The 27,128-nt window shown below is 40.6% G+C and overlaps 2 protein-coding genes across 4 annotated transcripts; both read left to right on the forward strand.

The window, feature by feature from the left end:
- Positions 1-4,104: 4,104 nt before the first annotated feature.
- On the forward strand, positions 4,105-10,545 carry LOC133529411 (alpha-tocopherol transfer protein-like). Of its 2 annotated transcripts, XM_061867119.1 has the most exons (7): positions 4,105-4,935; positions 5,722-5,851; positions 6,023-6,182; positions 8,134-8,248; positions 8,854-8,985; positions 9,361-9,574; positions 9,943-10,545. In XM_061867119.1, exons 2-7 carry the CDS (start codon positions 5,722-5,724, stop codon positions 10,089-10,091), a joined length of 900 nt encoding a protein of 299 aa, XP_061723103.1. In that variant the 5' UTR covers positions 4,105-4,935; the 3' UTR covers positions 10,092-10,545. The 2 variants fall into 2 exon arrangements, with proteins under 2 accessions (XP_061723103.1, XP_061723105.1); XM_061867121.1 differs by lacking the exon at positions 9,943-10,545 and having other exon boundaries at positions 9,365-9,490.
- A 270-nt stretch (positions 10,546-10,815) lies between these two features.
- Positions 10,816-26,634, forward strand: LOC133529402 (uncharacterized). Of its 2 annotated transcripts, XM_061867110.1 has the most exons (7): positions 10,816-11,026; positions 11,608-11,758; positions 12,667-12,826; positions 13,109-13,223; positions 24,735-24,866; positions 25,796-26,009; positions 26,482-26,634. In XM_061867110.1, exons 2-7 carry the CDS (start codon positions 11,608-11,610, stop codon positions 26,625-26,627), a joined length of 918 nt encoding a protein of 305 aa, XP_061723094.1. In that variant the 5' UTR covers positions 10,816-11,026; the 3' UTR covers positions 26,628-26,634. The 2 variants fall into 2 exon arrangements, with proteins under 2 accessions (XP_061723094.1, XP_061723093.1); XM_061867109.1 differs by lacking the exon at positions 10,816-11,026 and having other exon boundaries at positions 11,502-11,758.
- Positions 26,635-27,128: the final 494 nt, after the last annotated feature.

Below are 27,128 nucleotides of genomic sequence, written 5' to 3' on the forward strand. Positions count from 1 at the left end.
GTAAACTTTTCCTTAATCCTTAATCCTTAGTCTTTAGTTTTGCATCTAAATATGCCGCCTTGTCATTATGTCTGCTTGATTAAGTAACCATCGTGACGTAGTTTTATAAATAACCATATTGTTCAAAATATATCCTGGTACGTATAATTTCCATAAAATGACCGTTTTAAATGTGTCTGGTTGAAGTCGATGAATTTAATGTTATTATGGACGCCTGACCAAATTTTACCTATACCAGTAAGCTAAGTATGTAAATACAACTTTTGCAGTTAATAAATACCAAGGAGATATTATTTATCTGTAAAATAGGTAATTCTTTTATTAATTTATAATACATATAGGTCAATGGAAACGGTGAAATGTCAACACATGAGCAATGGAAAGGGGTCACTTTTAATAGAAATTTAAATACTTATAGAAATTGACATGTTTGTATTACAGACTAATTCGAATGGACACTGACATCAGAATGATAGTTAAATGGTGTAATTTACAGTAGTACATAAAATTGTAGAAATGATCCAAAACCATTGTGTGAATAATAAACAAATAAATATTACATGACGTTATTACACAAACTGACTCAGTCCCACAGAAAGCGGAGTAAGGCTTATGTTGTGGGTAATACTTAGACAACCATATTAACGTATTGAATATTTGGCCTAGTGGGTAGAGATAGAGAAAAACGCTGGTGGCCTAGCAGTAAGAGCGTGCGACTTGCAATCCGGAGGTCGCAGATTCAAACCCCGGCTCGTACCAATGAGTTTTTCGGAACTTATGTACGAAATTAATTTGATATTTACCAGTCGCTTTTCGGTTAAGGAAAACATCGTGAGGAAACCGGACTAATCCCAACAAGGCCTAGTTTACCCTCTGAGTTGGAAGGTCAGATAGCAGTCGCTTTCGTAAAAACTAGTGCCTACGCAAAATCTTGGGATAGTTGTCAAGCGGACCCCAGGCTCCCATGAGTCGTGGCAAAATGCCGGGACAACGCGAGGAAGAAAGAAAAAGGGTAGAGATAGAGACCCTGTCTATAAGCCGATGGTCCCGGGTACAAATCCCTGTAAGGGCATTTATTTGTGATGAACACAGATATTTATTCCCGAGCCAGGGGTGTTTTCTATGTACATATTTATACTTATGTATATCGTTGCCTAGTGGAGCCCCATACATTCCACGACTCTTTCCGAACAGACTCTAACTAGTACTGGATTATTACTTGGGTGTTTTTGAAGTACTATATATTCAAAATTACCCATAGGTTAAAGTCTGAGTGGGCGGTCGAGTTGGGCGTGTAGCGGCGCGGGGCGTGGAGCATGCCTATTAAACAAATGCAAACGTATAGGAGCGGCCTTAGCGCACGCTGCTCAAATTACTTCTGAGCCCGACACCACGCTGCACGCCCCGCCGGACGCTCCGCTTCGAGCGTCCACTCAGGCCTCACACTAAGTTATTATCTGGAATATAATCAGAGCATGGTTTAAATCACATAAAAAGACATTTCACTGGGTAGTGAAATGTCTTTTGTGATGCGAGAGGGTTCTCGTGTCCTTCACTTGAGCTAGAACAATGCCTTGATGCTAAATGCTTTTGTAATATAATTTTGTCACACCATCATTGGGTACTTATAATCGTTTTATGACTACACTCCTTGAAAGCCATTTTCTAGTCCACTCGCGTATAAATCAGCTAACAAGTAACTATACCCTTTTACTATTACTTCTATTCAAGTAGTCGCAGGTCTCCAAACATGTAAAATTTCCCTTCAAATCCAGTGCTTGAATTGAATCCCAACCAATTACACGAAGTAAGGATTCTGAATGGCTATGAAGATACGAAAAAAATGAGTCAAGCCATAAATGCGCTCGATGATTGGATTAAAAAGTAAAATCATTTTACCTTCAAGGATTTTGGTGAATTCTTGTTGTATTTTTAGAGGTTTCGCTTACGGCATACACAAATTTTCTGTTTTATTCATAATATTTATTGGAAAGTTGACACTCGTATATCCAGAAATAAATTAAGCAATTTTAAAAAATTTGGTTCTAATTTATTCACTATCTTTAGTTTATTAATGACCCTTAAAAACCACTTATTTTCGTTAAAAAGACGTTTATTTGACTGAATCTTTTTGTTTGAAAAAAAAAAGCGAACAACTCATTTTTTTTTAAATTTAGATCGAGAGCACGAAACGAAAACATGATCGCCCTAAATTTACTTGGCGCCGTTCCGTGGAGCAAGAGTTGGGTGTATTGGAGATGAGGTGGGAGGAGCTTACCCTAACTGCTCGGGCCGGAGTCAGTGGAAGAAAATGGTTCGAGCCTTAGACCCCAGCATGGAACAGCACGGAAAGAAGAAGAAGAAGAGATCGAGAGTATTTAGAACGCCTGATCATTAACAACAAGGGTTCCAGTGTTGGCCGAACGTTAATTCGCATTGACCATTAACCATTACAAATTGAATCGTAAACAGTAACCGTCTGTTACGGTTTACGGTTCAATTTTTAATTGTTAATGGTCAATTCTAATTAACGTTCGGCCAACACTGAAAGGTTCCATAGAGCGTGCTAAGCAGCGTTTGGACAGAACCTGCACTCTAAAGAACCTCATTTATTTATTTATTTATTTAATCTTTATTGGCTATTGCACAAAAGAAAACAATCTTATAGTACAAAAGGCGGACTTAATGCCACGAGGCATTCTCTACCAGAAATTGCCAAAATTGAGTTCCAGAATTTACGTAAAATCTTGTAAGTATAAACATATTACCGCCAACAAACTGTTATGACCGCCAACAAACTGTTATGCAGTTTGGCGAAATTTTGATTGTTGTCCATGTATGTGTTTATTATAAACAATAAATTTAAAAAAAAAATGGCCTGCTTATGGCTTGCCTGAATGCAAAGATATTTATTGTCTACATTATTGTTTATATCTATTGTAAAGATGATTACTACTACTTATTGGCTCTCCTTGTCTATTTTCTCCCTAGGTCCAAGGCTCGGGCCGGGGCGCCCGACACTTCAGTTTTAGAAAAAGAATTGTCAGAAGCCTCGTCCCAGGCCCGGATCGTTCTAGCGCGAGTCATCATTTATTCGTATCTAACGTGGCTATTCGTTGGAACGAGACACTAATAATAATAATGTTGTCTTCGTTACATGTATAGTATTCTGATCATTATATTGTCAATAATAAAGTCATTACGGCGACACCAAGGACCCCTATTCCAGAGGGCCCTTTCATCTGGCCCTCACCTCTGTGCTTGCCTTGACGGGCCGGCCAAAGTGGAGTCGCAAGAATGGGACCTATGCTCCAGATTGGAAGTATAAAATCTCATATCGCCAGCGGCCAGCTGGACGGATTAACGGGACCTGGCTACCGCAGACTCACCTCTCGGTGACTTCACAGCCACTCCAAAGTGTTGCCCTATTGTTGCCCTAATGGCTTTTTTTAATATCGTATGAAGCTACAGAACCCTCTATGATGCGTGACCCGACACGCACTTAACCGTTTCTTTTTATTGTTAGCTTTACGTTACATCCCTTCACACTTTATAAGTTGGCTAATGAGTACATACCTACCTACAGGATGGCTTGTAGTTGTTGGCATCCTAATCGTGGATTTCCATTTTAACAGTGATATAATGCAGTGGGCGAGTGTGTGCCAGGAATGTCTGAGGTCCTGTGGGATGATGGATGATAGGCTTTCCAGCACTTGCATTTGATTTTTAATGAATATCTGTATGTTATTTTACATATGCTTTGTATTTGTATAGTCTAATTATTCGGTGTATTGGCATATGCTGTACCTAATGCCGTGTAAATATTTGAAAAAATAATAATAATAATACTGGGTAGTTTAAAATAGAAATAAACACACATACAAAATGGAATATTTCATAAAAGTACCTACCTATGTACATACGTAGAGGTGTGTGTTGCAGCATGACAAAAGGGTCACGGCTCAGTGATACTCTTCACTCTTCCGAGTAAAGCACTGGTTTTCTGCCAGAACCCAGGTCACAAACAGATGATTTTTTCTATATAATATATGTATAGTTATATAGAAATACATATATACATAGAAAACATCCATAGCTCAGGAACAAATATTTGTGATAAACACAAATAAATGCCCATACCAGGATTCGAAGCCTGGACCTCGGCAGCTTCGTAGGCTGAGTCACTACCGACAGTACAGACTACCTGAGATAGAAGTAGCTTGGCTAAGAGGCGATATGGCAACCCTAGGCGCGACCGGATAAGTCCTACTCTTTAGTTAGTATACTTAATTGATATTCGAATAAAGTATAATATTACCGCAAAATACTGATTGTATCATGATGGTTATGATGGTATGTAACTACATATAATATTATTGGTTAAGAATTATGCTATATTGTGGTTTCTGGGGCGTAGGTAAATTACTAAGTACATGGTGTTCAGTGATCAAAGAGCATTTTCAACTGACTTCAAAAAAGGAGGCTTTCTTTTTGTTGGATATTTCTGTTTGATAGAGAAGATATATACATTTCAGTTAAGTAGTCCAATTATCATCAAGCCAATCAAGATCTAATGACAAACCCCGGAAGAAACTGAAAGAACTCTTTAAATTATATTGGCATAGGTAGCTGTAGCGATTTCAGTAGTTTTTAAAGTACCTAACACGATTGTAACATGATAGTAAAACTATACGTATAAGTCTTATTTATTTCTTCAATGTTCTCCAAAATGTTTGTATATTTTATTTTGATATCGTTTAGGGGAACTTGGACATCGCAATCAAAATTCTTAAAGCAAAAAATCAGGTACCTATGTTGTAGATACACAAAAAATCTACTCGACAATACAATTATGTTTCTCTTAAGCTTGTCACAGAAGATTTATTGTACAGTGCAGTGATTGGCACGAGAGGCTACGCGTAACTACGGGTAGAGGTAAGCATTTCAAAATTTACAATTGTATTAGTATCTCAAAAGTAGCGATGATAATAAATTAATAAACATACCCATCTGTCCGGGGTATGATAATAAATCATTCTGAAAACAGTCAATCATTGTTAATTAAAAGAACAATAACTTTTTTTTATTACTTTCAATGTGTAACCAATTGAGAATTGGGACAAAGGTGAAATGAAATGATTGGAGAATAAGTTCATTCGAAATTAATTTTTAAAAAGCAGAAACGTCTGCGAACGACGCTATTATTAAGCTTAGAATAAAATTAAAAGTGGAAATAAAAATACTGCCTTGGGTGAGACTTGACCAGAGCCCGTGAGTTCAATTCTTACCGAAGGCAGTAATTTTTACACTTTTAAGTTTATTCTAAGTTCATTCGATTTTATTGTCTCTTTATATCCTAAGTATATCAATTTGTAACGATTGAATCAGACACTCGGCATTAAACAACACATAATTATATTTCAAATTAATGAAAGTTTAATTGTATAAAATTTGTAAAATAAATCGGTGTAAAATAAAAAGGAACTAATTCTATTGTCTCTTTATTTACAGACACGGCTGGCGGCGCAATAGCTACACATTTAAGCACCTTTAAATTTTGCATTAACACAGTGAACCTACCTTGGCATTTTACACATTCGTTAGCATCCATACGTAACTAAAGGTCCATATCTCAACTTTATCAGCTACCTACTTATACTTAGTATCTTAAAACTATATACCTACATTTGTAGTTTTCTTGATTCTTACAAATAATATCAGATGGCGCACAAACTATTTCCGCGCACCATAGAAAAAAACCTGGAATGCTCTGAAGAAGGTCTGAAGGAAGACGTGGACGCCATCATGGATTGGTTCCAGAAACAACCGCATTTGGTGGATGCTGGAATAGGTGAATATTTTACAGGGCGTTTAATTATTTTGTCTTTGTCCGTCACTTTAGCATTTGTGTCTACTAAAAAGAGACAAAATTAGAAGAAAATTTGCATTAACCACTGTTGCTGCACTCAGCAGTAACGTACCTACCTTCTAAAGATTTACATAACTAAGTTTTCATTTATAGATCCGGATGTTGTAAGAACTTTTCTGTTAGTGGCTAAAGGCTCTCGAGAGAAAGCGAAACGTAGAATTGACAATTTCTACAAATATAGAGGATTGGCACCGGAGTTGATTCAGAGCAGGATTCAAGCCTTGTCTAGCAACCAGGATCTTTGGGTTACCCAGTAAGTTTATTGTTTTGATAAACATCGTAAAAGGTTAGCTTGAAAAGTAACATTTAGTATTCATCAAATTCATGGCCAATAGTTTTTGAAAGAGATAGCCAATATAAATTGATACCTATATTACGTGACTGTTTAAAATGTCTATAGTTCGTATTATCGATGATAACGCGCAGATTTGTCAGTTATACATTTTAAAAACATTACACAATCTATACCTTCTCTGGTAGGTAGTAGTTATTTGTTAGGTACAGGGTACAGACAATTGAGAATTAGGTAGGGCAGAAATACCTGTTTTGGGCCAGGAAAAACTGTCCAGAAACTGTTGACTGCCTAGGAATTTCATGATCTGGCGGATTTTACGATCGGCTGCCGACATATAGAAAACTATTATATTTGGAACAATGGTGTTGCGGACTTTTGGGAGTCGTGCGCTGAGCCGAAGCCAATACGTAGAGATCCTTTGGATGACTATGAGATGTAAAGATAAAGATAGTTTTTTTTCCAACTAGGCATATTACAATGCGCTTATGAACGTCAAATAAAGCTACGGGGGCGAAGACTCACTTGAGTATCTTTCAAAAATATGTATAATTTCATGCCGTTTTCATTTGCATTTCAAATGATTAATTATCCCCTCACATGCGTATTATTACTTATTGCAAGATTGGAACACAGGTGCGTAATGGTTAACGTGGAGATTTTATGATCTATAGAAAAAATGGTCCTCTAACGTCAAAGTCATAAATATTTTGATAAGAACTTGACGTTTATCGTGGTGCCTCCATACTCTGTCGCTTACCATACATACTCTGCGAACAGTGCAGAGTTAGATTAGACGTTCTCTTTAATCTTTTTAAAAATGCCTACCAATATCATTAATTCATTTTGAACGTTATTGACCTTCACATAAATTTACATGTTAACCAATTGTTTTGTAAATAATGGGCGTCGATGAATAGCAGTGACAATGACACCGACAACCAAAAAATGTTATTAAATACTTAAGAGCTTGTAATAAAAAAAATAATAAGTAATGAGCACGTCAAAAATCTTGGATGAGTTAATTTACACTATTAAGGGGCCCACAGATTGCCAGTTTGCCTGATGATATTAGTCTGTCAGTTAATCGCAAAAGGTCACACACTAAGAGTTCCATTTCAGGCTCCGGCCTGACGACTAATACGAACCGAGAGTGTGTGGCCATTTGACTATTCCGGTCACCGACGACAGATATCGGCCAGTCAGTGGTCTTGGGGCAAAAACTGACGACTCTCAACTGTTAATGTGTAGTCGCAGAGGCAGCAGCAGGCCATTGGCAGCAGACATTTATCGCTTATGTGTGTAGACGTTATTGGCCTGGGACGGCAGGCCGGCCGCCCGATAGGACCAGAGACTGACGGCGGACTGGTGGGTAGGTGTGGCTCTTAAGATTGCCTGTCAAATATCAAACGTGCGACCAAAATCGGATCGATGTTAAGTGTCATAGGAAGTATTGAATTATTTGCTTTTGTAACAGAATATTCCAAGATCGATTCACGTATCGTATCCCTTTAATACAGCTTTTCGTATTTTCCAGCCCACTGACCTTACGTTTTGGTACATTCAAACAGCTGCTGTGAAGCTCATAACTGGTTACGCTTTTTCATTTGTAGTCTGCCCCTTTCGCACTTACATATATTATATGAATATGGATATGATATAATAATATTTGAATATAGATATAATTTACATACAATATGAATAATTGTTATTGCATTAGTTTTATTTGCAAGATTATTGTAATTGATTAACTATTTAAAACTCTCCACCTTGACATGTAACAATTGTTATTAATAAAATATTTCATTTCATTTCATTTCATATTAAAGGTCCATATACGTGATGGCTTCCCTTTTGCACACTTTAATTATCGTTATTCGTAAAAGTTATTGTAGATCTGTGAATTTTTCAGTCGATATGCAGCAATATTGAAACTGTATGAAGGGAGAAGAATTACGATTATCCAACTTTACGACCCAGACCAAAGTTCTGTTTCGTCTGAACAAGTCTTCAGGAATCTGTACATGGTAGTTTTATTTCTATACGTTACGTTTCTATACGTTTGTGATTCTTACTAAAGGATGACCCACGCTAGAACGGCCCGGGTCCTGGCCGAGGAGGCCAGCATTTAATTTTCTATGCCAGGACAGGTGACCGGTGATCACGTGATGATTTCTATAGAAAACCAAATGTTGGATGGACCCGGGCCATTCTAACGTGAGTCATCCTTAACCCAGTCAGACTCAGATCCAAAATTTTCCTATTCCATACATTGTTATAGTAAAATATTAACACAAGTAGGTAATATTTGAACTCTATTTTCCAATTTTTTCATTATATGATTTATATAAAGCAAACAATTAATGAATTTTTCAAATAGATATGTACTCCTTGATGGTCAACCGTTGAAAAAGTGGGCAGTTAATAGGGACTATTATTCGACGCGAAAAGTATACATATAGGTGAAAAATTCTGCCGGGGAACAGTTTAAGTAATGTCGAATTATTAATACCATCATCTTCCACAGCATGATATTTAAATAATTACTTAGATTTCAAATTAACACAGATAAACTGCCATTTGTGTAAATGTTTTGAAAAGGTACCTAATTCAGTTATTTGTGATTTTTTAGATGAGCGATTTAAGAATAAAATACGACTGTTTTCGAGGTGACATTTGGGTTGTTGATCTCAAGAATGCTACACTCGGACATCTCCTAAGGGTAAACCCTATATTGGGTCAAAAATCAGCTCAAATTTTCCAGGTAATCAAAGAAAAGAGTATCGTGATATATTTTAAAAATTGCATATTACAAAAAATGAAAATCATATGGCTACCGAGATTAATTATGTTTTTTAAACAATCTTATCTAAATCTTAGAAGAGTATTTAAGTGTAATGTGTTTCTGATATGTTGAAATTTCTAGCTCTGTAAAAATCTTGCAAAATTAGACATTACAAAGTTATATACAAAGAGCTTGTCAATTAGGTAATAACACTAATAACATAATATAGCTTGTTAAGTTTCAACCTAGGTTGAGCTACTATCCCCAAAATATTGTTAATAGCTACACATTTTTTTTAAAATACTATTATTAAGATGCTAATTAAAATTACTAATATACATTTATTTGTTAAAGGAAGGACTTGGGTTCAAAGTGAATTCAATCCACGTCTTAAATTTTCCGAGCATAGGACAACAAATTATAGGTTTTTTTCGAAAATTTGTCAAAGCAAAAATCATGGACCGAGTTATAATTCATGCTAGTATAGAAGAATTACACGAGTTTATACCAAAACAATATCTGCCAAAAGATTACGGAGGAGAGGACTGCAGTATGCAAGAATATAAAGGTACCTAATAACTCACAAGAACTTTTAAATATACGTATATACTTTGGACTTTACCAATTACTTGAGTAAACGCTACGATACGCATCCAGCTTTATCAAGCGAACGGCTAAGGAGTGGAATTCACTTCCTGCAAATCTATTCCCAGTCCACTATAACTTGGATCTTTTTAACTTGAGAGTGAATAGACATCTTTTAGGTAAGCATGTTCCATCCTAGACTGCATCGGCACTTACCATCAGGTGAGATTGTGGTCAAATGCTTACCTTATCACAATATTTTTTTTTATGACTAATATATTTTTATCATAGTAGAGTGTGATGTGGAGCTGACTTTATGGTAATATTTAATGCTTAAATTAAATGTTACAGATATGTACGAGAAAGAACTACGAAGTGAGTCAACGAAACAATTTCTACTCAATGCGTGTAAGTATGTATCGAATGAAAAGAAGAGGCCTGTTGCCGATTATAACTATGAGATTGTGTCTGGGACATTTAAGAAACTAGACATAGATTAGTATGGCACTTATTTATCGGCTCGGGAATTTCAATGTCAGATTGACTTTCGATTGGATCAATCTAAACTTATTCTTAACTGTGTGTTTTGTGCATTAATTTTTTGTGTTGGTTTGTTTACATGTAGCCATTAATGTCGAAAAAGGATTGCTTGATTAGGTATATTACTTGTTATTTTCTTTGGAGGATTTTGTTATATGTACCAACATAAGCTGTTTGGTGGTGCTTAGATAGGTTTATCTCATAAAAGTCGGCCTTTAGGAAAAAAACACATTCGGGGTTTAAAATTATTTAGTTATTAAATAAGATTTACGGTGTTTGTGGAATAAATTTATTGTATTTTTGTAATTAAAAAGTTTCAAATGTTATTTTATTTCATTTTTTTTCTCGTCCACGTCCTTACATGGTATACCTAATTCATCAGACAAAACATCTTAAAACTTTTACTTTATTTACGAAGTTTCTTACACCTGACCGATTTAAGGAAAAGTAGGTACCTGCCTGTCAGGGAAAAACGTTAATTTATCGATTAAGAATTATTTCACAATGATTTTTCGATGTTTTCATAAATTATCTTGTAACGCCATATTTGGCTTACAGAATATAAACCTGTATGGAGATATCAATGGAAATCTGAAATCTAAGTATATGTGTTTCACTCCTTGTCTTAGCTAATTCAGATCAGTACCTTACTATGATATCATCCATTTTTATCGTTATAATCCATTAAACACTCTTTTGTACAGTTTATATACTGTTTGCAGTTGCTGTTGCAAGTTGATATATGTTGTTTAGCTTTTTTATTTCCTATTCATATGTCAAAACTTGACCAGTTTGCCAAACCGGTTTCAATACGAGATCATGGGTCATTTTAAACTTTTTCTCAAAACTACACCCAGTGCGCCGATGATTGGACGTTACGACCGTAAAAAATAAGGTAAACTGTATTTTTTATTTAATTTTTATATATTATTATTTTATTCATCGCTTACCTGTTTTACCAAAATAGTATTGTATACAAACGTGATATACTATAGAGCTTTTCAGTCGAGTAACGTCTTTAAGCGACGAAGCTTGCTGAATGGCCTAAGTAAGCGTGGCGTTTAGCTTTGTTGACAAAAATACTTAAATTTGATTGGTCCTATTCCAGCTATTATGGAATTAGGTTTAAAGATCTTACTTACATGAGAACTTTCTTTTTTCATGCAAAATACATTTTAGCTGTGAGCGCACACTTATCTTTTAACAAAAAAGTAGGTACATACCTATATAACTAAACACAATAAAATAAAAACATTTTTGGTGGGTAAATGAATTAACGAAACAAAATAATTTGCAATATAATGCGAGAGTAGCTGCCCATAAACAGATTGCGATAATAAACAGAAAAGTGATAGAAATACCGCACTTAAAACTTAGAAACTTTTTTACATTAATACAATTTTGATGTATTAAATAAGTAACATGACATTTGGGGTTTATAAAACACTGTCCAATTTGCATATGACTTTTTTCCAGATGGAACAAATAAGTATATTTCCATACAGCGCGGAAGAAAGAAAAACAATATTAAAAGAATTGGGTTTTACTGAAAAAGGTTTAGAAGAAGATGTCGAAGCAATCATGGACTGGTTTCAGAGACAACCGCATCTGGTTGAAGCTGGAATAGGTAAGTTATGCTTTATCAGGAAGTTACGCTTTTTAAATACAAAAAAATATAATAAATAAATCATTTATTTCGAGTATATTACACTCATAACTTGGTTGGTAAAAATAAATTCTAAATTCGTATTAGTACTTAAATCTAGGAATATTTCTACATCTATAAACGTTAATCTTATAAGCTAAGTACGGCACATCTGGCCGACTGCAGCGTAGCAAATAGGGAGAGTCCAGCCTGTCCTCTATTATTTTCATGATGATGTTGTGGCTGGCGCGAATTCGGCGCACTATTTAACACACACATAATTTAATGCCCCGAAGTCCTCACGACACGGGATCGACCTAGTGTGAGGGCTATTGTTTGCTCTAAGAAGCGGTTGTACATATAATACTCTATAATTATTTTTTTTATGATAGAGGAGGCAAACGAGCAGACGGATAACCTGATGGTAAGCGATTACCACTGCCCATGGACACCTGCAACACCAGAGGGGTTGTAAGTGCGTTGCCGGCCTTTAAGATGTGAGTACGCTCTTTTCTTGAAGGTTTGAAGGTCGTATCGGTCCAGATACCGCAGACGACAGTTCATTCCACAGTTTAGCTGTGCGAGGCAGAAAGTTCCTGGAGAAACGCACAGTTGAGGACTGCCAACCATCTAAGTGGTGAGGATTGAAATGTTGTCGCGTAGGGTTGTGTTGTAGGGAGGGTTTAATTACTTACTAATAATTCATGTCACGTCAATTTGGAAAATAAATGTATTTCTATTTGAATATCTACTATGAGCGCATTGCCGACCGTGTACATGTATACTAGTATAGATATTATCGCTTTCGGATAGTCGGGCAAATGCATGTATCTTAGAATCAAGGGTGACATTTTCAAATGGTTTTAACTTATGTTTAAATGAATTTTCAGAATCTGAGGTTATAGTCAAGATGCTTATAATGGCTAAAGGATCTCGGGAGAAGGTCAAAAGTAAAATCGATAGGTTTTACAAATACAGAGGAATGTCTCCGGATCTGATTCAAAGTAGAATAGAAGTTTTGACTGGAAATCAAGATTTGTTTACCTTTAAGTAAGCTTTTTTTTTATTATTCCTGAATGATATATCATTTATTTACCATAATATTTGCTAAACTTTCTACTAATTTTATAGATAGTACATAATGTACCTAAACATTATTTTAAAAAATCTGTAGTCATTGTAATTTTAATCGAGAAACTGTTTTTTTAATCAAAGAAAAATAATTAATGTCAAGTATTTATGTGAAAGTTGGACTTTTTGGTATTAGTGTGGTTTACTACCCTGTTATCCTAGGTGTAGGATACATTTCAATGTTTTTTAATATTATTTCAGTCGTCAAGCCATATCAACAAAATTATATGAAGGAAAAAGAATTACCACATTAATGTTCGTTGATTCTAATCCAAGCTCTTTTAAAATTGAAGAGATCTTCAGAAATTCTTACATGGTATGTATAACCATTTTTAAGGGGCATCATAAAGGGTAATTCTATGAATATATGTCTGCGGTTACGTTGGTTTTATATGGGTCTCAGCAACTAGACCGCAGACATATTTTTTGAGAATGACTTAAAATTACGTCATTCATATTCTATTTAAAAAAAAAAACAAATGTGCGTTCCTTACTGTTTCCTTTGGGTAGTAGTACTTCATAGTAATAAAAACAGACTATAGCCGATATTATCTGTTGGACCTCTCTGGGCTCTTTGTCAAATAATTCGGTATAATACGGTTCGTATAATAAGTTCGGTTTGGTAGACCGCGGGCGCGGCCGGCAAAACGTCTCACTTTGTCGCTTACCACAAGGACGAGATTTGCTTGTATCTTTTTACGAATACCCTGTCGGGGCGTCCTTATGGCAAGCGACAAAGTGGGACGCTTTGCCGGCCGCGGTCACAATTTATGATAGTGTACATTTCGCTATTTTCGTTTTTTAGTTATATTGGGACGGTTCTAAAAGAAACTGTATCTTTCAATTATAATTCAGGTTTTATTCATTTCTTTAGGCCCTAATAATTTATTTGTTTTATTTTTACCTTTTTCGTTTAAGACAGACTTTTGATCCTTTTTTTACCACCTTGTCGACTTAATTGGTTTTTATATCCATGCCAAATTGCAGTTTTCTAGCACTAACGATCACGCAGTAAAGCTCTTTCGGACAGACGGATATATCGAAACTAGAAGGGAGGGAGGATCCCTAAAAATAACCAAAATTTTACTAAAAAGAAGAAAGGGACGGAGTGCAGGTTTTCCAGAACCGTGAATTATGGCCTTATTCATAAATGCCTTTAATAACCCTTTGTCCTTTTCCGTCACTTTGACATTTGTTTGTTAGAAAGGGACAGAAATGAACAAGATTTGCTAGTAGATAATTAAGTTAGTTAAACTCTGGTTTCCTAGGACAGCGGTGCCGTTATACAGGGTGTTTTTAGTCACCTACAATAATTTACGGGCTGAATATATAGGTTGACCAACTTTTACTATGGGTCTAACCCGGAATCGCGAAAAAAAAATTACTCTTCCATAGAAAGTCAAGGTCAGGCCGCGAAAAAGTATGAAACAGCAAATTTTTTTCCCGATTTCGGGGTTGGTCCCATAGTAAAAGTTGCTCAGTATGACCTACATACTAACCCCGTAAATTATTGCAGGTGACTAAATAAACACCCTTATAGCGGCCGTTTCCATACAAAAACTACTCCATTTATATTTAGCCGTATTATGTATTTAGTATGGAGACGGCTGCTACATGACGGCACCGCTATCCTAGGAAAATAGAGCTTTAGTCCCATTACAGTTGCCAATATCCTCCTATAGTACTTCTTCAGTTCGAGGAAATTTATAATATCATATTCAATTGGAACAGAGTCGCTTTTGCATTATTTCGTAAATTTTTCAAACAACGTAAAATTAACTGTAATTCCTACACATTAGGTTAAAATTTCAGTGGAATATTTTAGATTTTTCATTTGTATGGCTGGGCCCTAGTAGAAAATAAAAGGTAGGTGCGAATGTACTCGTGTGGGTGGGTTTTTCTGTTCTCATATTTTTTGTTTACACGATAAAATCTGAATTATTTTTCCTTATAGACTGTCACAGTAATATCGGACGTCATTTACCTTATTATTCTAATATATGCGCATAATTTTAAGACATGACACATGGCCCAATTTCAAATATCAAATATTAGGTCTAGATACGATATGGATCTGTAACATTTAACGTATCGTAAAATTCGAATCGGGCCGCAAATTAACTCGGCAAATAGTTTAGTACTTGAAACAACAAAGTTTGTAAATGTGAAACCTTACATGTTTATTAAACTATTAGAATCAAGAGATCTCGTATTTGGTTTCCTTATGTTCAAAATTTATTTTGCTTTGCGTAAAAGGAATCAAGTCAATTTTGGTTTCATTTAGTTTTATTCATTTTAGTTTTTTTTTTTCATTTAGTTTCGTGTAGTTTTAGTAGATGCTGGATATTTTCTGCAAATCGTGCGCCTTGTGCCTATTTAGCGCTACTATAATCACACCAGCTCCTTTGGTTCCATTTTTATTTTACTTGTTTGCAGTGGGAAACAAAATTTTATTGGTAGCAAATTTCCGGATAAAAAAATGTTCATTTGTTCTGTTAATACTGTACAGATTCTAAGGTTATTTTATATATTTTAAATTTTATCTTTTATTCAAAGAACTGATTTATATACAGTGTGTTTTTTGATATAACTTCAAACTTAAACTAGACGTAGGTTTTAGTGCTATAAACCAATGCTGAAAGATTTTTTAGTTTAGTCTTCACTACCAGAGCATAATTAATTTTTTTTCGAGCGGCAATATGTTTCGTACATCATGATCACTTGTGACAGTTGTGACGTCGCGTCATTAATGAGACGTTTTGAGTTAAAACAAAGTAGTGATACATAGCTTCCTGAAATCTTTTTTATGAAAATAATAAAGTCGTTCATTTTTTATAAAACCTATGAAAATGTGTTAATTACAGCCTAAACTAACTGTTACGGACAGCATGGACCCCTGCCGAGACGAATACTCGGACGGTACAGACCCGGGCCGGAAAGAATTACCTAACGCGTAAAACTAGATAAAATAGCTATCGGGTGCCTAGCTATAGGATAGAAATAAGTTGACACAAGCACACTTTGTATGATTGACTTATCGGTCGATTGACTAGAAACAGGATAAAATTGTAGTCGCTATGAAAATAGCGTTTTGTGTCAGCTTGTTACGTGACGTCATCACCGCGGGTGAGCGGCCGGTGCGATCGCTGCGGAAGCCGGAAGCGTACTGAGCGGCGCGGGCCTCGGTGCGCGGTATTTATATGTTCGGGCCGAGGCGACCCAATTTCACCTGATTTCTCCCAAGTTAGGCTTTCCCCAGGGATCGTAGTGACCTGTATAGATAGAAAATAGGGTTAGCTATCCGTAGACACAAGCATTGTAAGCATTGGGCCTAGAATTATCGAGATATTAAGACTTAAAGTTATTTTTGTATGGAGTTGAACTATCGATAGAGATAATTCTTATATTTATGAATATTTTCAGCTGAAACTAGTATAATAGGGTAGATCTTCGTAAATTCTTTCTAAAAAGGTACGGCTCATCACTGAAAACCTCAGGGTTCCCGAGATAAACCCGAAAAGGTGGTTAAATACGGGGAAAGTTCTACGCCCAATGCGAGAAAGAGATAGCACAAGAAAGAGAAGTCCACGTAACGAGGCCGTTCTCGAATTATCTGGAGTTACTTTCGAGACCTCGTATTCGCCCTATATAAGCAGGCGAGATACGGCCTGCCGACAGTGAGTTAGTACAGTCAGTTCAGTTCAAGCGATCGGAAAACAAAAAGGAAAAGTGAGGAAAAAGTGAAAGTGCCCTAAAGTTGTGATCAGTATTAGTGGTAATAGTGGTTTTAGTGCTAGTTACGTGGACCGCTTAGTTATTTTACCTTAGTAAGTACTAGAATAACGTTATAGTGAAAGTGCCTATAGTGTTAGTGTTTTAGTGCTTAAGTTTGGTGCCTAAGGTCTAGACTAAGTGTGTGCTAGTGCTAAATAAATAAGAATCTAATTAAGTGGTGTTTGTTTGACGCTCCAACTACGTCCCACCGTGGGAGGAATTGGATTTCCGAACCAGCAGGCTCCGTAAATAAATATTAAACTGAGTTATCGCTGAGAGCTGACTCCAGGGTGTCCTCTGGCGGTTACAGTTTTGGTCCTTCGAGCCGGATCCTGAAATTCAGTGGGACCTAGTAAGTTTCAGTGAGTACAGTGAGTGTCTAATTAGATTCTTATTGGACTAATACTGAACAGTGGAAACTGTGTTGTGTGAATATTGTGTGTGACTGACGAACCGTGCAGTGAACTGTGTTGTGAACTGTGTTGTGAAGTGTTAATAATGTCGGGAAGTAACTCGAAAATGGGAGTTACAACAAGATCGCAGTCGGACCGCACCAGGAACGAGCGGGAACGTACGACCTCCACGGATACCACGGGTCGCGTATCAGAGGTCGCGGAGCGGGCAACGGACACGTCGGGAGGGTCTAGCCAGCGCACCGGGAGGCCGTTAACGACGGCTACCGGAAGGGAGTCGACGGCTAGCCCTCCATCTAGGGGGGAACACCGCGAGGACGTCGAGGGCACCGGGTCAAAGGCCATCGACGAGGAAGCAGAGGCGGGTTCCAAATCTTCGCCGCCGGTACTAGGGAAGGCTAAGGCCGAGGTACCACTGACAAAGGCCGTGAAGATAACTGTCCACAAGGGGCCTCCGCGTTCACCGTCTGTGATCGAGCGGTTTAATCAACGGCGGATTGAGCGACGCCGCGCCGAGCGCGAACAATTGAGCGCGCAGTCAAGGAGAATGTCGCCCATTTCCGAGGGGGAGAGTAGGGCGGCGGAGGAGAGGCAAGAACCTCCGCGCACCACACCCCTACCTCCAGCATCCTCGCCTAAGAAAAACGCACGGAATGAAGAGTCGTCGGTCAAATCTGCATCATCAAGGGGTTCACACATCAGCAGTCTATGTTCAAGCAAAATAAAAGAGCTTCAATATATAAAAGAAAAAAAGAAACTGGAACTGAAGCTCAGGGAGCTCGCTCTGGAACGCGAGATGCTTGACATAGAATATAAGCACCGTCTTAACGTCGTGGTTAACGAATATGGGTCACTTTCGGACACCTCCGTGGCATCATCACGCGGGAGTAGCCCCAAGCGACGAGTACGAGCCGAACCCGAGAGCCGAATCAGCGAGTGGCTTAATGACATTGGAGAGATCGTCGAGACGCCGCATCGCCCCCACGACGACCCGCCTCGCGTTCGCGTAGAGACGCTACCCGTGCCGACACGGGCCGAGCGCGCCCGATCGCCGCCGCGCGGGCCGCGAGCTGAGTACCGATCGCCGCCGCGCCAGCCACGGAAAGGGGATAGATCGCCGCCGCGCAGACTGCGCAATGAATATCGGGCGCCGTCACCGGTAGAGCCGCCGCGACGATCACAATACGAGTACCGTGCGCCGTCGCCCTTAGAGCCAGAAATGGGGCCGTCGCGACCACGCAACGAGTACATGGAGTCACGAACTGAACCACAAAGGGATTACTTCGCGTCAACGCCGTTCACTCCTCATACCAAACTAAGGTCGTCGGTAGAGCCGCCGCCGAGTGACGCGGCTACTGCATTTAATAGGCTCGCCGACCAATTAAGGGACGCCGTACGCACAACGCCGCCAAAACAATGCTACGAGCTGCCACCTTTCTCGGGAAACCCGAACGAGTGGTTATTGTTTTATAATGCCTACAGCGAGTCAACTCGACGCTACAATTTTAGTGCATTCGAAAACATGGCAAGGCTTCGAAATTGTTTACGTGGGGATGCACGCCAATGCGTGCAACATCTATTATCAACGTCGACACAGCCAGATTTAATAATGAAATTGTTGAAAAAGAACTTTGGAAGGATTGACCTTTTAGTCGATAAAGCGCTAGAAGAGCTTAAACGTCTGCCGCCTGTGGGTCCTAGTGCCATAGATTTAAATAACTTTGCTACAAAAGTCGTCAATATAGTAAGCACCTTGTGTGAACTGGATAGTAAAAATTACAGTAACAATCCTTTGTTGGTAAGAGAAATAACCGATCGTCTGAGTCCCCACTTACGAAGCAGATGGTGTGCATATGCCCGAGAAAATATAAAGAATGGTAAATGTGAGCTTATGCTCATGGCGGATTTTCTCATCGAGGAAAGCGACGCCGAGTTAGAGTTCTCACACGCTCGGCTACCTACAAGCAATATGAAGAGGAGGGAAACGGCAGCGAAGGAAACTGCCCGCCCATCAACGACGAGCCAACGAGTCCAGGGAAGTAGACGTCCACAGCAGGCGCAGTACCACGCCGAGCAGGCATATACGACGGGTAACGCCGAGGCGCGGCGTGTACCCTGCCTATGTTGCGGCGGTGGCCACAGAACCCCGGAGTGCAAGCGGATCTTGGCCATGGACATAGGAGCTAGATGGGACTGGGCCAGGAGTAACACAATATGCTTCAGATGCCTAAACAGCAAGCATAGAAAGACTAAGTGCCATGACAAACCTTGTGGAATCGACGGATGCACTTTTAGGCATCATAAGTTGCTGCACGAGGGAAAGGCGCAGGAAGTGACGCGTGAACGCCGGCCGCCACCAGTGTCCCGCGCGGCCGCGCCCTCTTCGCAGCCCACCGCCAGCCTAGGGTCCGGACATACGCCGGCGGTTATAGCACAAGAGCCGGACACTGTTACGAACACTACGGAGTATGTGAATAACACAACCACGGTGTTCCTCAAAATGGTTCCCGTCACCGTAGAGGGTCCTAAGGGGAAGGTGGACACCTACGCTATGTTGGACGACGGGTGCACTATAAGCCTGATTCAGACAGACGTAGCGGGCACCGTAGGAGCTACGGGACCTGCCACGCCGCTATGTCTCGCAGGCGTAAGCAATATGGAAGCGGAGCCTGAAATAAGCAGACAGGTGAAGGTGCGCGTACGCGGAAAGGGCTTGGAAACCGCATACGATCTCGTCTTCACGACGGTACGACGTATAGGCCTACGCACGCAACGGATGAGTAAGAAAATCATGGAGCTGGAACACTTCAAAAATATACCGACTGCGTGCTATGAAGAGGCTATACCTAAACTGCTTATCGGCATCGACCAATGGCCTGTGCTACTACCACAGGAAGCAATCGTCAGGGGTCTGGACGAGCCAGCGGCAGTGCTAACTGGGCTTGGCTGGGTGATCTTCGGGGGAAAACCACGGCTGGTTATTCCCAAGGAGGGCGAGGAACACCTGATGCTGCACTGCCGCGAGAGGGATGAGAACCTAGACTCCATGCTACGAGATTATTTCAACATAGATTCGCTGGGAATAAAAAACGTTACAAAGGTGGATCCGCAAGTCCAAAGGGCCATGGATATTTTGGACAGAACAATAAAGAAAATCAACGACAATGGACCACGCTATGAAGTAGGTCAGCTATGGCGGGACGACGAACCACGAATGCCACCGACCATACAAACTGCAATGTGTCGGTTAAGGAGTATCGAGAGAAAGATGGATCGGGATCCGGCATTCGCTGAGAGTTACAAGGAACAAATTGATAATTTATTAAAGAAAAAGTACGCCGAGCCACTGCAGGAGCCGCCAGATAGCAAGATAGCGTGGGTGTTGCCGCATTTTGCGGTAACTAATCCGAATAAACCGGGAAAGATAAGGCTAGTCTTCGACGCTGCGTGTCGCGTTCAAGGGAAATGCCTAAACGATTTTCTTTTAGAAGGACCGGATCTACTACAGTCAATTATAGGGATTCTCTTTCGGTTCCGCGAAGGGCAATTTGCAGTTGTGGCGGATCTACAGGAAATGTTCCTCCAAGTAAAAATGAGGGCCGAGGATCAACCGTCACAAATGTTCATTTGGAGAGGGGACCGCCGGACAGGGAATCCGCAATTTTATAAAATGACGAGCATGCTTTTTGGTGCAGCAAGCTCACCATTCCTGGCCCATAGCGTCAGAAATAGAAACGCTATGGACAACGCTGATGAGTTCCCGGATGCTGTGGAAGACATCACACGTAATCATTACATGGACGATTACGTAGCCAGCTACCCGGATGAGAAGGAACTCTTACATCGTGCTACGCAAGTCGCGTCGTCTCACGCCAAGGGAGGGTTCCAGTTACGAGGGTGGACTTCAAACAGTGTGAAGCTACTCCAGCAGATCCCGACGGAGTTACACGCAAGTACACCGGCACAGCTCGGCAAAGGCAAGGAAAATAAGATCCTTGGGATGTACTGGAACCCTGAAACCGACCAGTTGGGTTTCAACACAACAATGATAAGGGTACCGGCCGAAGTGAAGGAAATGATACAGACGCCTACGAAGAGGCAAATGTTATCGGCCGTGATGTCAGTATATGACCCGCTGGGGCTGTTAAGCCACTATACTATAACAGCAAAAGTTCAGCTGCAAAATCTGTGGGCCAAGAAGCTGGACTGGGACTCTCCACTGCCAGAAGAGGATAAGCGTGACTTCGAGGCCTGGCTGCGAGCTCTGGATAGCGTCGCGAAGCTCAGGATACCAAGATGCTATCTTTCAACGGGGGCAGTGGCGAGAAGGGAACTACACGTGTTCGTGGACGCCAGCACCAAAGCATACGCATGCGTGGCATACTGGCGAGTAGCCTCAAATGGCGGGGAGGCCCAAGTGAGCCTAATCGCGGCAAAAAGTAAGGTTGGGCCAACGAGGCAACTCAGCATACCACGCATGGAACTTCAGTCGGCGCTCATCGGGTCAAGGCTACAGCAGACCATCCGGGAGGAGCACCGTCTGACACCAGATCAGGTCATCATGTGGACAGACTCAAGGACGGTGCTACACTGGGTCCGCAACGACGCAAAACGATACAGCGCCTATGTAGCCAACCGCTTAGGTGAAATAGCGGAACTGACAATACCAAAACAATGGCGCTGGGTTCCCACAAAAGAAAATCCGGCGGATGAAGCTACCCGCCCGGATAAAGATCGACAAGTGACCTTCGAAAGCCGATGGTACCAAGGACCAGACTTTCTTAAGCGCCCTGAGGAAGAATGGCCACAGGAAAACGTCAAGACAAATATTGAAGAAGACCTTCCCGAGTATGAGGAGGTTGCCTGTGCTGCTCAGGAGGAGCCAAAAGTTAACAAGGAGCCGATTCCAGACATCGAGCGATTCTCGGACTATAATCGTTTGGTGAACGCAACGGCACGAGTCTTCCAATTTCTCGATTGTCTCAGGAACCGACAACGACAACCACTGCAGGTCATACATAGGAAGAAGGCGGAGCATCTACTTTTCCAATATGCTCAACGCACAAGCTTCCCTGAGGAGTATCGGAATCTGTCTAAGGGCGAACCAGTCGGCCACAAAAGTCGACTGCATGAATTGGACCCAGTATTAGGCCCAGACGGACTGATACGTATGCGAGGACGGCTCAACGCAGCGCCAGTACTAGGGTTAGAGAAGCAGCCAATCATATTGGACGGGAGGCATCAAATAATTAGATTATTAATTGAACGCGCGCATAAGAAAGCTGGACATGCAAATAATGAACGAGTTGTAAATGATCTACGACAGCTCTACTGGATCATTCACCTACGGCCAACGGTGCGCATGGTGGCTGGCAAGTGCCGCCTATGCGTGTTAAGGAGAGCGCCACCAAAGGTGCCAGCAATGGGAGACTTACCGCTGGCTAGAATCCAGCCGTACAAGAGGCCATTCACAAACACGGCAGTGGATTTATTTGGCCCATTAACAGTGACCATCGGACGAAGGCATGAAAAAAGATGGGTTGCATTGTTTACATGCTTAACGACGCGAGCCATACATCTGGAGATCGTCCATAGTCTCTCAACGGACTCGGCGATAATGGCTCTCAGGCGACTAGCGGCACGACGAGGATGGCCCGCAGTCATTTACAGCGACAATGCAACGAACTTCAGGGGAGCGGACGTCGAACTACGCAACGCCTACAAGGAGTGGTTACCAGCACTTCGAGAGTTCGGCGTACAACACAACGTCACATGGAAGTTTATTCCACCCGGTGCACCTAACCAAGGCGGAGCTTGGGAAAGATTAGTACGCTCCGTAAAGAACGCCCTAACAGCAACATTACACACAAAGGCACCCAAAGAAGAATTGTTGCTGACCATATTGGCAGAGGCAGAAAATACTGTCAACGCACGGCCACTGACCCATGTTTCAGTGGACCCGAGGGATGAGGAAGCGTTGACACCGGCTCATTTTCTCCTGGGAGGCTCAACGGGAGCTCCATCGACCGGACCGTGCGAGGAAGCGGACCGCAGGACTTGGCGGGCCAGCCAAGCTTTGGCCGACCACTTCTGGCGAAGATGGATACGGGAGTACCTGCCAACACTCGCACCACGCCAATCATCAAATAACAGGGTCAGGCCAATCCAGAAGGGCGACTATGTAATAATAGTGGACGGAAATCTGCCGCGCAATGTGTGGCCACGCGGCATCGTCACCCAGGTGTACCCAGGACCGGATGGTGGAATACGATCGGCTGACGTGCAAACCCGAGGAGGCGTGTTCCGGAGGCCCGTCACAAAGTTGGCTGTCCTACCGTTGCAACAGGAGCAGTCGCAGGAGCGTCAGCGGGGGCAGACTGTTACGGACAGCATGGACCCCTGCCGAGACGAATACTCGGACGGTACAGACCCGGGCCGGAAAGAATTACCTAACGCGTAAAACTAGATAAAATAGCTATCGGGTGCCTAGCTATAGGATAGAAATAAGTTGACACAAGCACACTTTGTATGATTGACTTATCGGTCGATTGACTAGAAACAGGATAAAATTGTAGTCGCTATGAAAATAGCGTTTTGTGTCAGCTTGTTACGTGACGTCATCACCGCGGGTGAGCGGCCGGTGCGATCGCTGCGGAAGCCGGAAGCGTACTGAGCGGCGCGGGCCTCGGTGCGCGGTATTTATATGTTCGGGCCGAGGCGACCCAATTTCACCTGATTTCTCCCAAGTTAGGCTTTCCCCAGGGATCGTAGTGACCTGTATAGATAGAAAATAGGGTTAGCTATCCGTAGACACAAGCATTGTAAGCATTGGGCCTAGAATTATCGAGATATTAAGACTTAAAGTTATTTTTGTATGGAGTTGAACTATCGATAGAGATAATTCTTATATTTATGAATATTTTCAGCTGAAACTAGTATAATAGGGTAGATCTTCGTAAATTCTTTCTAAAAAGGTACGGCTCATCACTGAAAACCTCAGGGTTCCCGAGATAAACCCGAAAAGGTGGTTAAATACGGGGAAAGTTCTACGCCCAATGCGAGAAAGAGATAGCACAAGAAAGAGAAGTCCACGTAACGAGGCCGTTCTCGAATTATCTGGAGTTACTTTCGAGACCTCGTATTCGCCCTATATAAGCAGGCGAGATACGGCCTGCCGACAGTGAGTTAGTACAGTCAGTTCAGTTCAAGCGATCGGAAAACAAAAAGGAAAAGTGAGGAAAAAGTGAAAGTGCCCTAAAGTTGTGATCAGTATTAGTGGTAATAGTGGTTTTAGTGCTAGTTACGTGGACCGCTTAGTTATTTTACCTTAGTAAGTACTAGAATAACGTTATAGTGAAAGTGCCTATAGTGTTAGTGTTTTAGTGCTTAAGTTTGGTGCCTAAGGTCTAGACTAAGTGTGTGCTAGTGCTAAATAAATAAGAATCTAATTAAGTGGTGTTTGTTTGACGCTCCAACTACGTCCCACCGTGGGAGGAATTGGATTTCCGAACCAGCAGGCTCCGTAAATAAATATTAAACTGAGTTATCGCTGAGAGCTGACTCCAGGGTGTCCTCTGGCGGTTACACTAACCTTTGATTTTGTGTTATTTCAGAAAGTAACAATATTCAAAAAATTTCAGGTTGGCGACTTAAGAGTGAAATACGATTACATGCTCGGTGAAATATGGCTCCTGGACCTCAAGAATATTACTTTGGGCCATTTCTTGAGAATCAACCCCATGGTGGTGCAGAGGGCTGCGCAAATGTTTCAAGTAAGTACCTTTTTGTGTTCCATTGGTAAAGGTACCTTATGGCGGTTGGCGCTTATGCTACTATAACGACGCGATGCTCCAATTCTAACGCGGAGCCACGCGACGTAAGCGCCAATCGACATAAGCGACCTCATAGTAAAATCAATAATTTTAGTGGTGTTTGACCATCGACAATTATGATATCTTGACGAATATTCATTAACATATTAAATGTATAGTTTTAAACTATGCTCCAGTCACACAAAACACCGGTAACCATACGGTTACATACGTACATAATACATTCGTAAACCGATTTGCATTACAGCTCCGGAAACAAATAAATTATTTTATTAATTATTTTTAATTTGTGTTTTTTGAAGTATTTACGCTACTATTATATAAATTACAAACTGAAATTGATGGCCCTCTAACTTACGCGATTAACGCCCTGGACCTCTTGGCTACACCATCACGGCAGTACTGGGGCCCTACCGCCAAAACCGAAATTCGCAAATTGCGGGGATCTTTTTCATTTACTCTCACTAAGACGTAGAGTGACAGAGAAAAATGCCCGCAATTGACGAACTTCGAATTTCGCGGTTATAGCCCCGGGATCAATTCCTCGAGGCGTCAATGACCAACTGCCCTTAGAGTTGGCATGCGCTAGCGGCTCCTATTCGAATAAGAGATATATGATATCTACTTTTATTATTTTTAAAGGACGATTTAACATACATGCCACAGTTCTGGCCATAGTCCCAATAGTTACCACCTTCAGTATTATTTTGTTTCAATATAGTTTCTAGCAAAAGAGGTGACAGTGGGCTATCCACTAATGGAATCACGCTGTCAACCATAAGGATATTCATTATTTTATACTTAATTTAAAATATAGCTATAGAACAAGCCTTTTTTAATTTAGACAAATAAAATTTATTGTGTTTCAGGAAGGATCCGGGTTCAGAGTATTTAGCATCCACGTACTAAATGTTCCTTCCATCGGACGACAGATATATAATTTTTTTAAGCAATTTATTAAACCAAAGTTACTAGAAAGACTGATGGTACACGAAACTTTAGAGGATCTTCACAAATTTTTGCCAAAGATATATTTGCCTAAGGACTACGGAGGTGAAGATTATAGTATGGATGAATTCAAAGGTCAGTTAGACTGTTGTTCCTCATCAACTTGCATTAGTTCCTTTCGATTCGTGTATTCTACTTGAAATTAGGATAAGCGGGTTGGTCTTATAACAAGTTTATCATTATATAATTCATTAAATCAATAGCTTTTCTGTTTATTATATTTTCTAATATTAAAATTCGCATAAAAGTTGCCATCGTACCCAATACCCAAGCCATGTGAGGCTGATAGGTAGGTAATTCCAGGATCGCGCCACAGAAAACAGCGCTCTAATTATGTACTAACACAGCCAGAAACTCCCCAAGCTTACTCATACAATCCATACTTCAATGTTGCTAGAAAAAAGGAAGTAATACTTATTTATATAATATTTTATATTTATTTGGCATAAACAATCCCTCACCCAAAACTCCAGGGTATGCTGATTATCCCTACCCTGGATGCATGTCGTTTTAAAGAAGTTCATGATTGTATTTTGTTGTGTTACAGACTTGTATCAAAAGGAGTTCCGAAGCGGGAAAACATTGCAATACTTGTTAGATGGTTGTAAGAAAGTATCCGACGAGAAGAAGAGGCCTGGTGTTAATACGATCGAGGAATTAGCGGGAACATTCAAAAAATTAAATCTAGATTAATGGCGAATTTATTATTATTTTTACGTCTTTACTCATCACGGAACATGGCGTTCCGGTCATTTGCCACCAGGGTGCAAGTGCCAAAATAATTACACGATACGGTGTCGTGTCGTGGCACGATGCGACGTCGCGTCATGTTGCGACGTCGTATCATGTTGCGACGTCGTGTAATTTTACGACGTCGTGTCATATTGCGACGTCGTGTAACGTTGCGACGTCGTGTAATGTTACGACGTCATGTCGTGGCACGCTACGACGTCATATCGTGTTTTTTTATACTACGTCAGTGGCAAACAGGCATACGGCCCGTCTGATGGTAAGCGGTTACCTTAGCCTATGAACTCCAGAGGTGTTACATGCCGACCCTAACACCCCGCACCCTCGTTGAACTCTGGCAACCTTACTCACCGGCAGGATCACAACACTATGAGTAGGGTTTAGTCCTATTTGGCAACGGTTTTCTGTATGGTGGAGGTACTTCCCCAGTTAGGCTCTGCTCTA

The sequence above is a fragment of the Cydia pomonella genome, chromosome 20 (genome assembly GCF_033807575.1).
Source record: "Cydia pomonella isolate Wapato2018A chromosome 20, ilCydPomo1, whole genome shotgun sequence".
In the NCBI taxonomy this organism is placed as follows: domain Eukaryota; kingdom Metazoa; phylum Arthropoda; class Insecta; order Lepidoptera; family Tortricidae; genus Cydia; species Cydia pomonella.

Coding starts and splice junctions, on each gene's coding strand:
- LOC133529411 (XM_061867119.1), top strand. CDS start 5,722: ATGGCGCACAAACTATTTCCGCGCACCATAGAAAAAAACCTGGAATGC. Junction 6,183..8,133: donor CAGGATCTTTGGGTTACCCA/GTAAGTTTATTG, acceptor TGAATTTTTCAG/TCGATATGCAGCAATATTGA. Junction 8,986..9,360: donor AATCAGCTCAAATTTTCCAG/GTAATCAAAGAA, acceptor TATTTGTTAAAG/GAAGGACTTGGGTTCAAAGT.
- LOC133529402 (XM_061867109.1), top strand. CDS start 11,554: ATGACATTTGGGGTTTATAAAACACTGTCCAATTTGCATATGACTTTT. Junction 13,224..24,734: donor TCTTCAGAAATTCTTACATG/GTATGTATAACC, acceptor AAAAAATTTCAG/GTTGGCGACTTAAGAGTGAA. Junction 24,867..25,795: donor GGGCTGCGCAAATGTTTCAA/GTAAGTACCTTT, acceptor ATTGTGTTTCAG/GAAGGATCCGGGTTCAGAGT.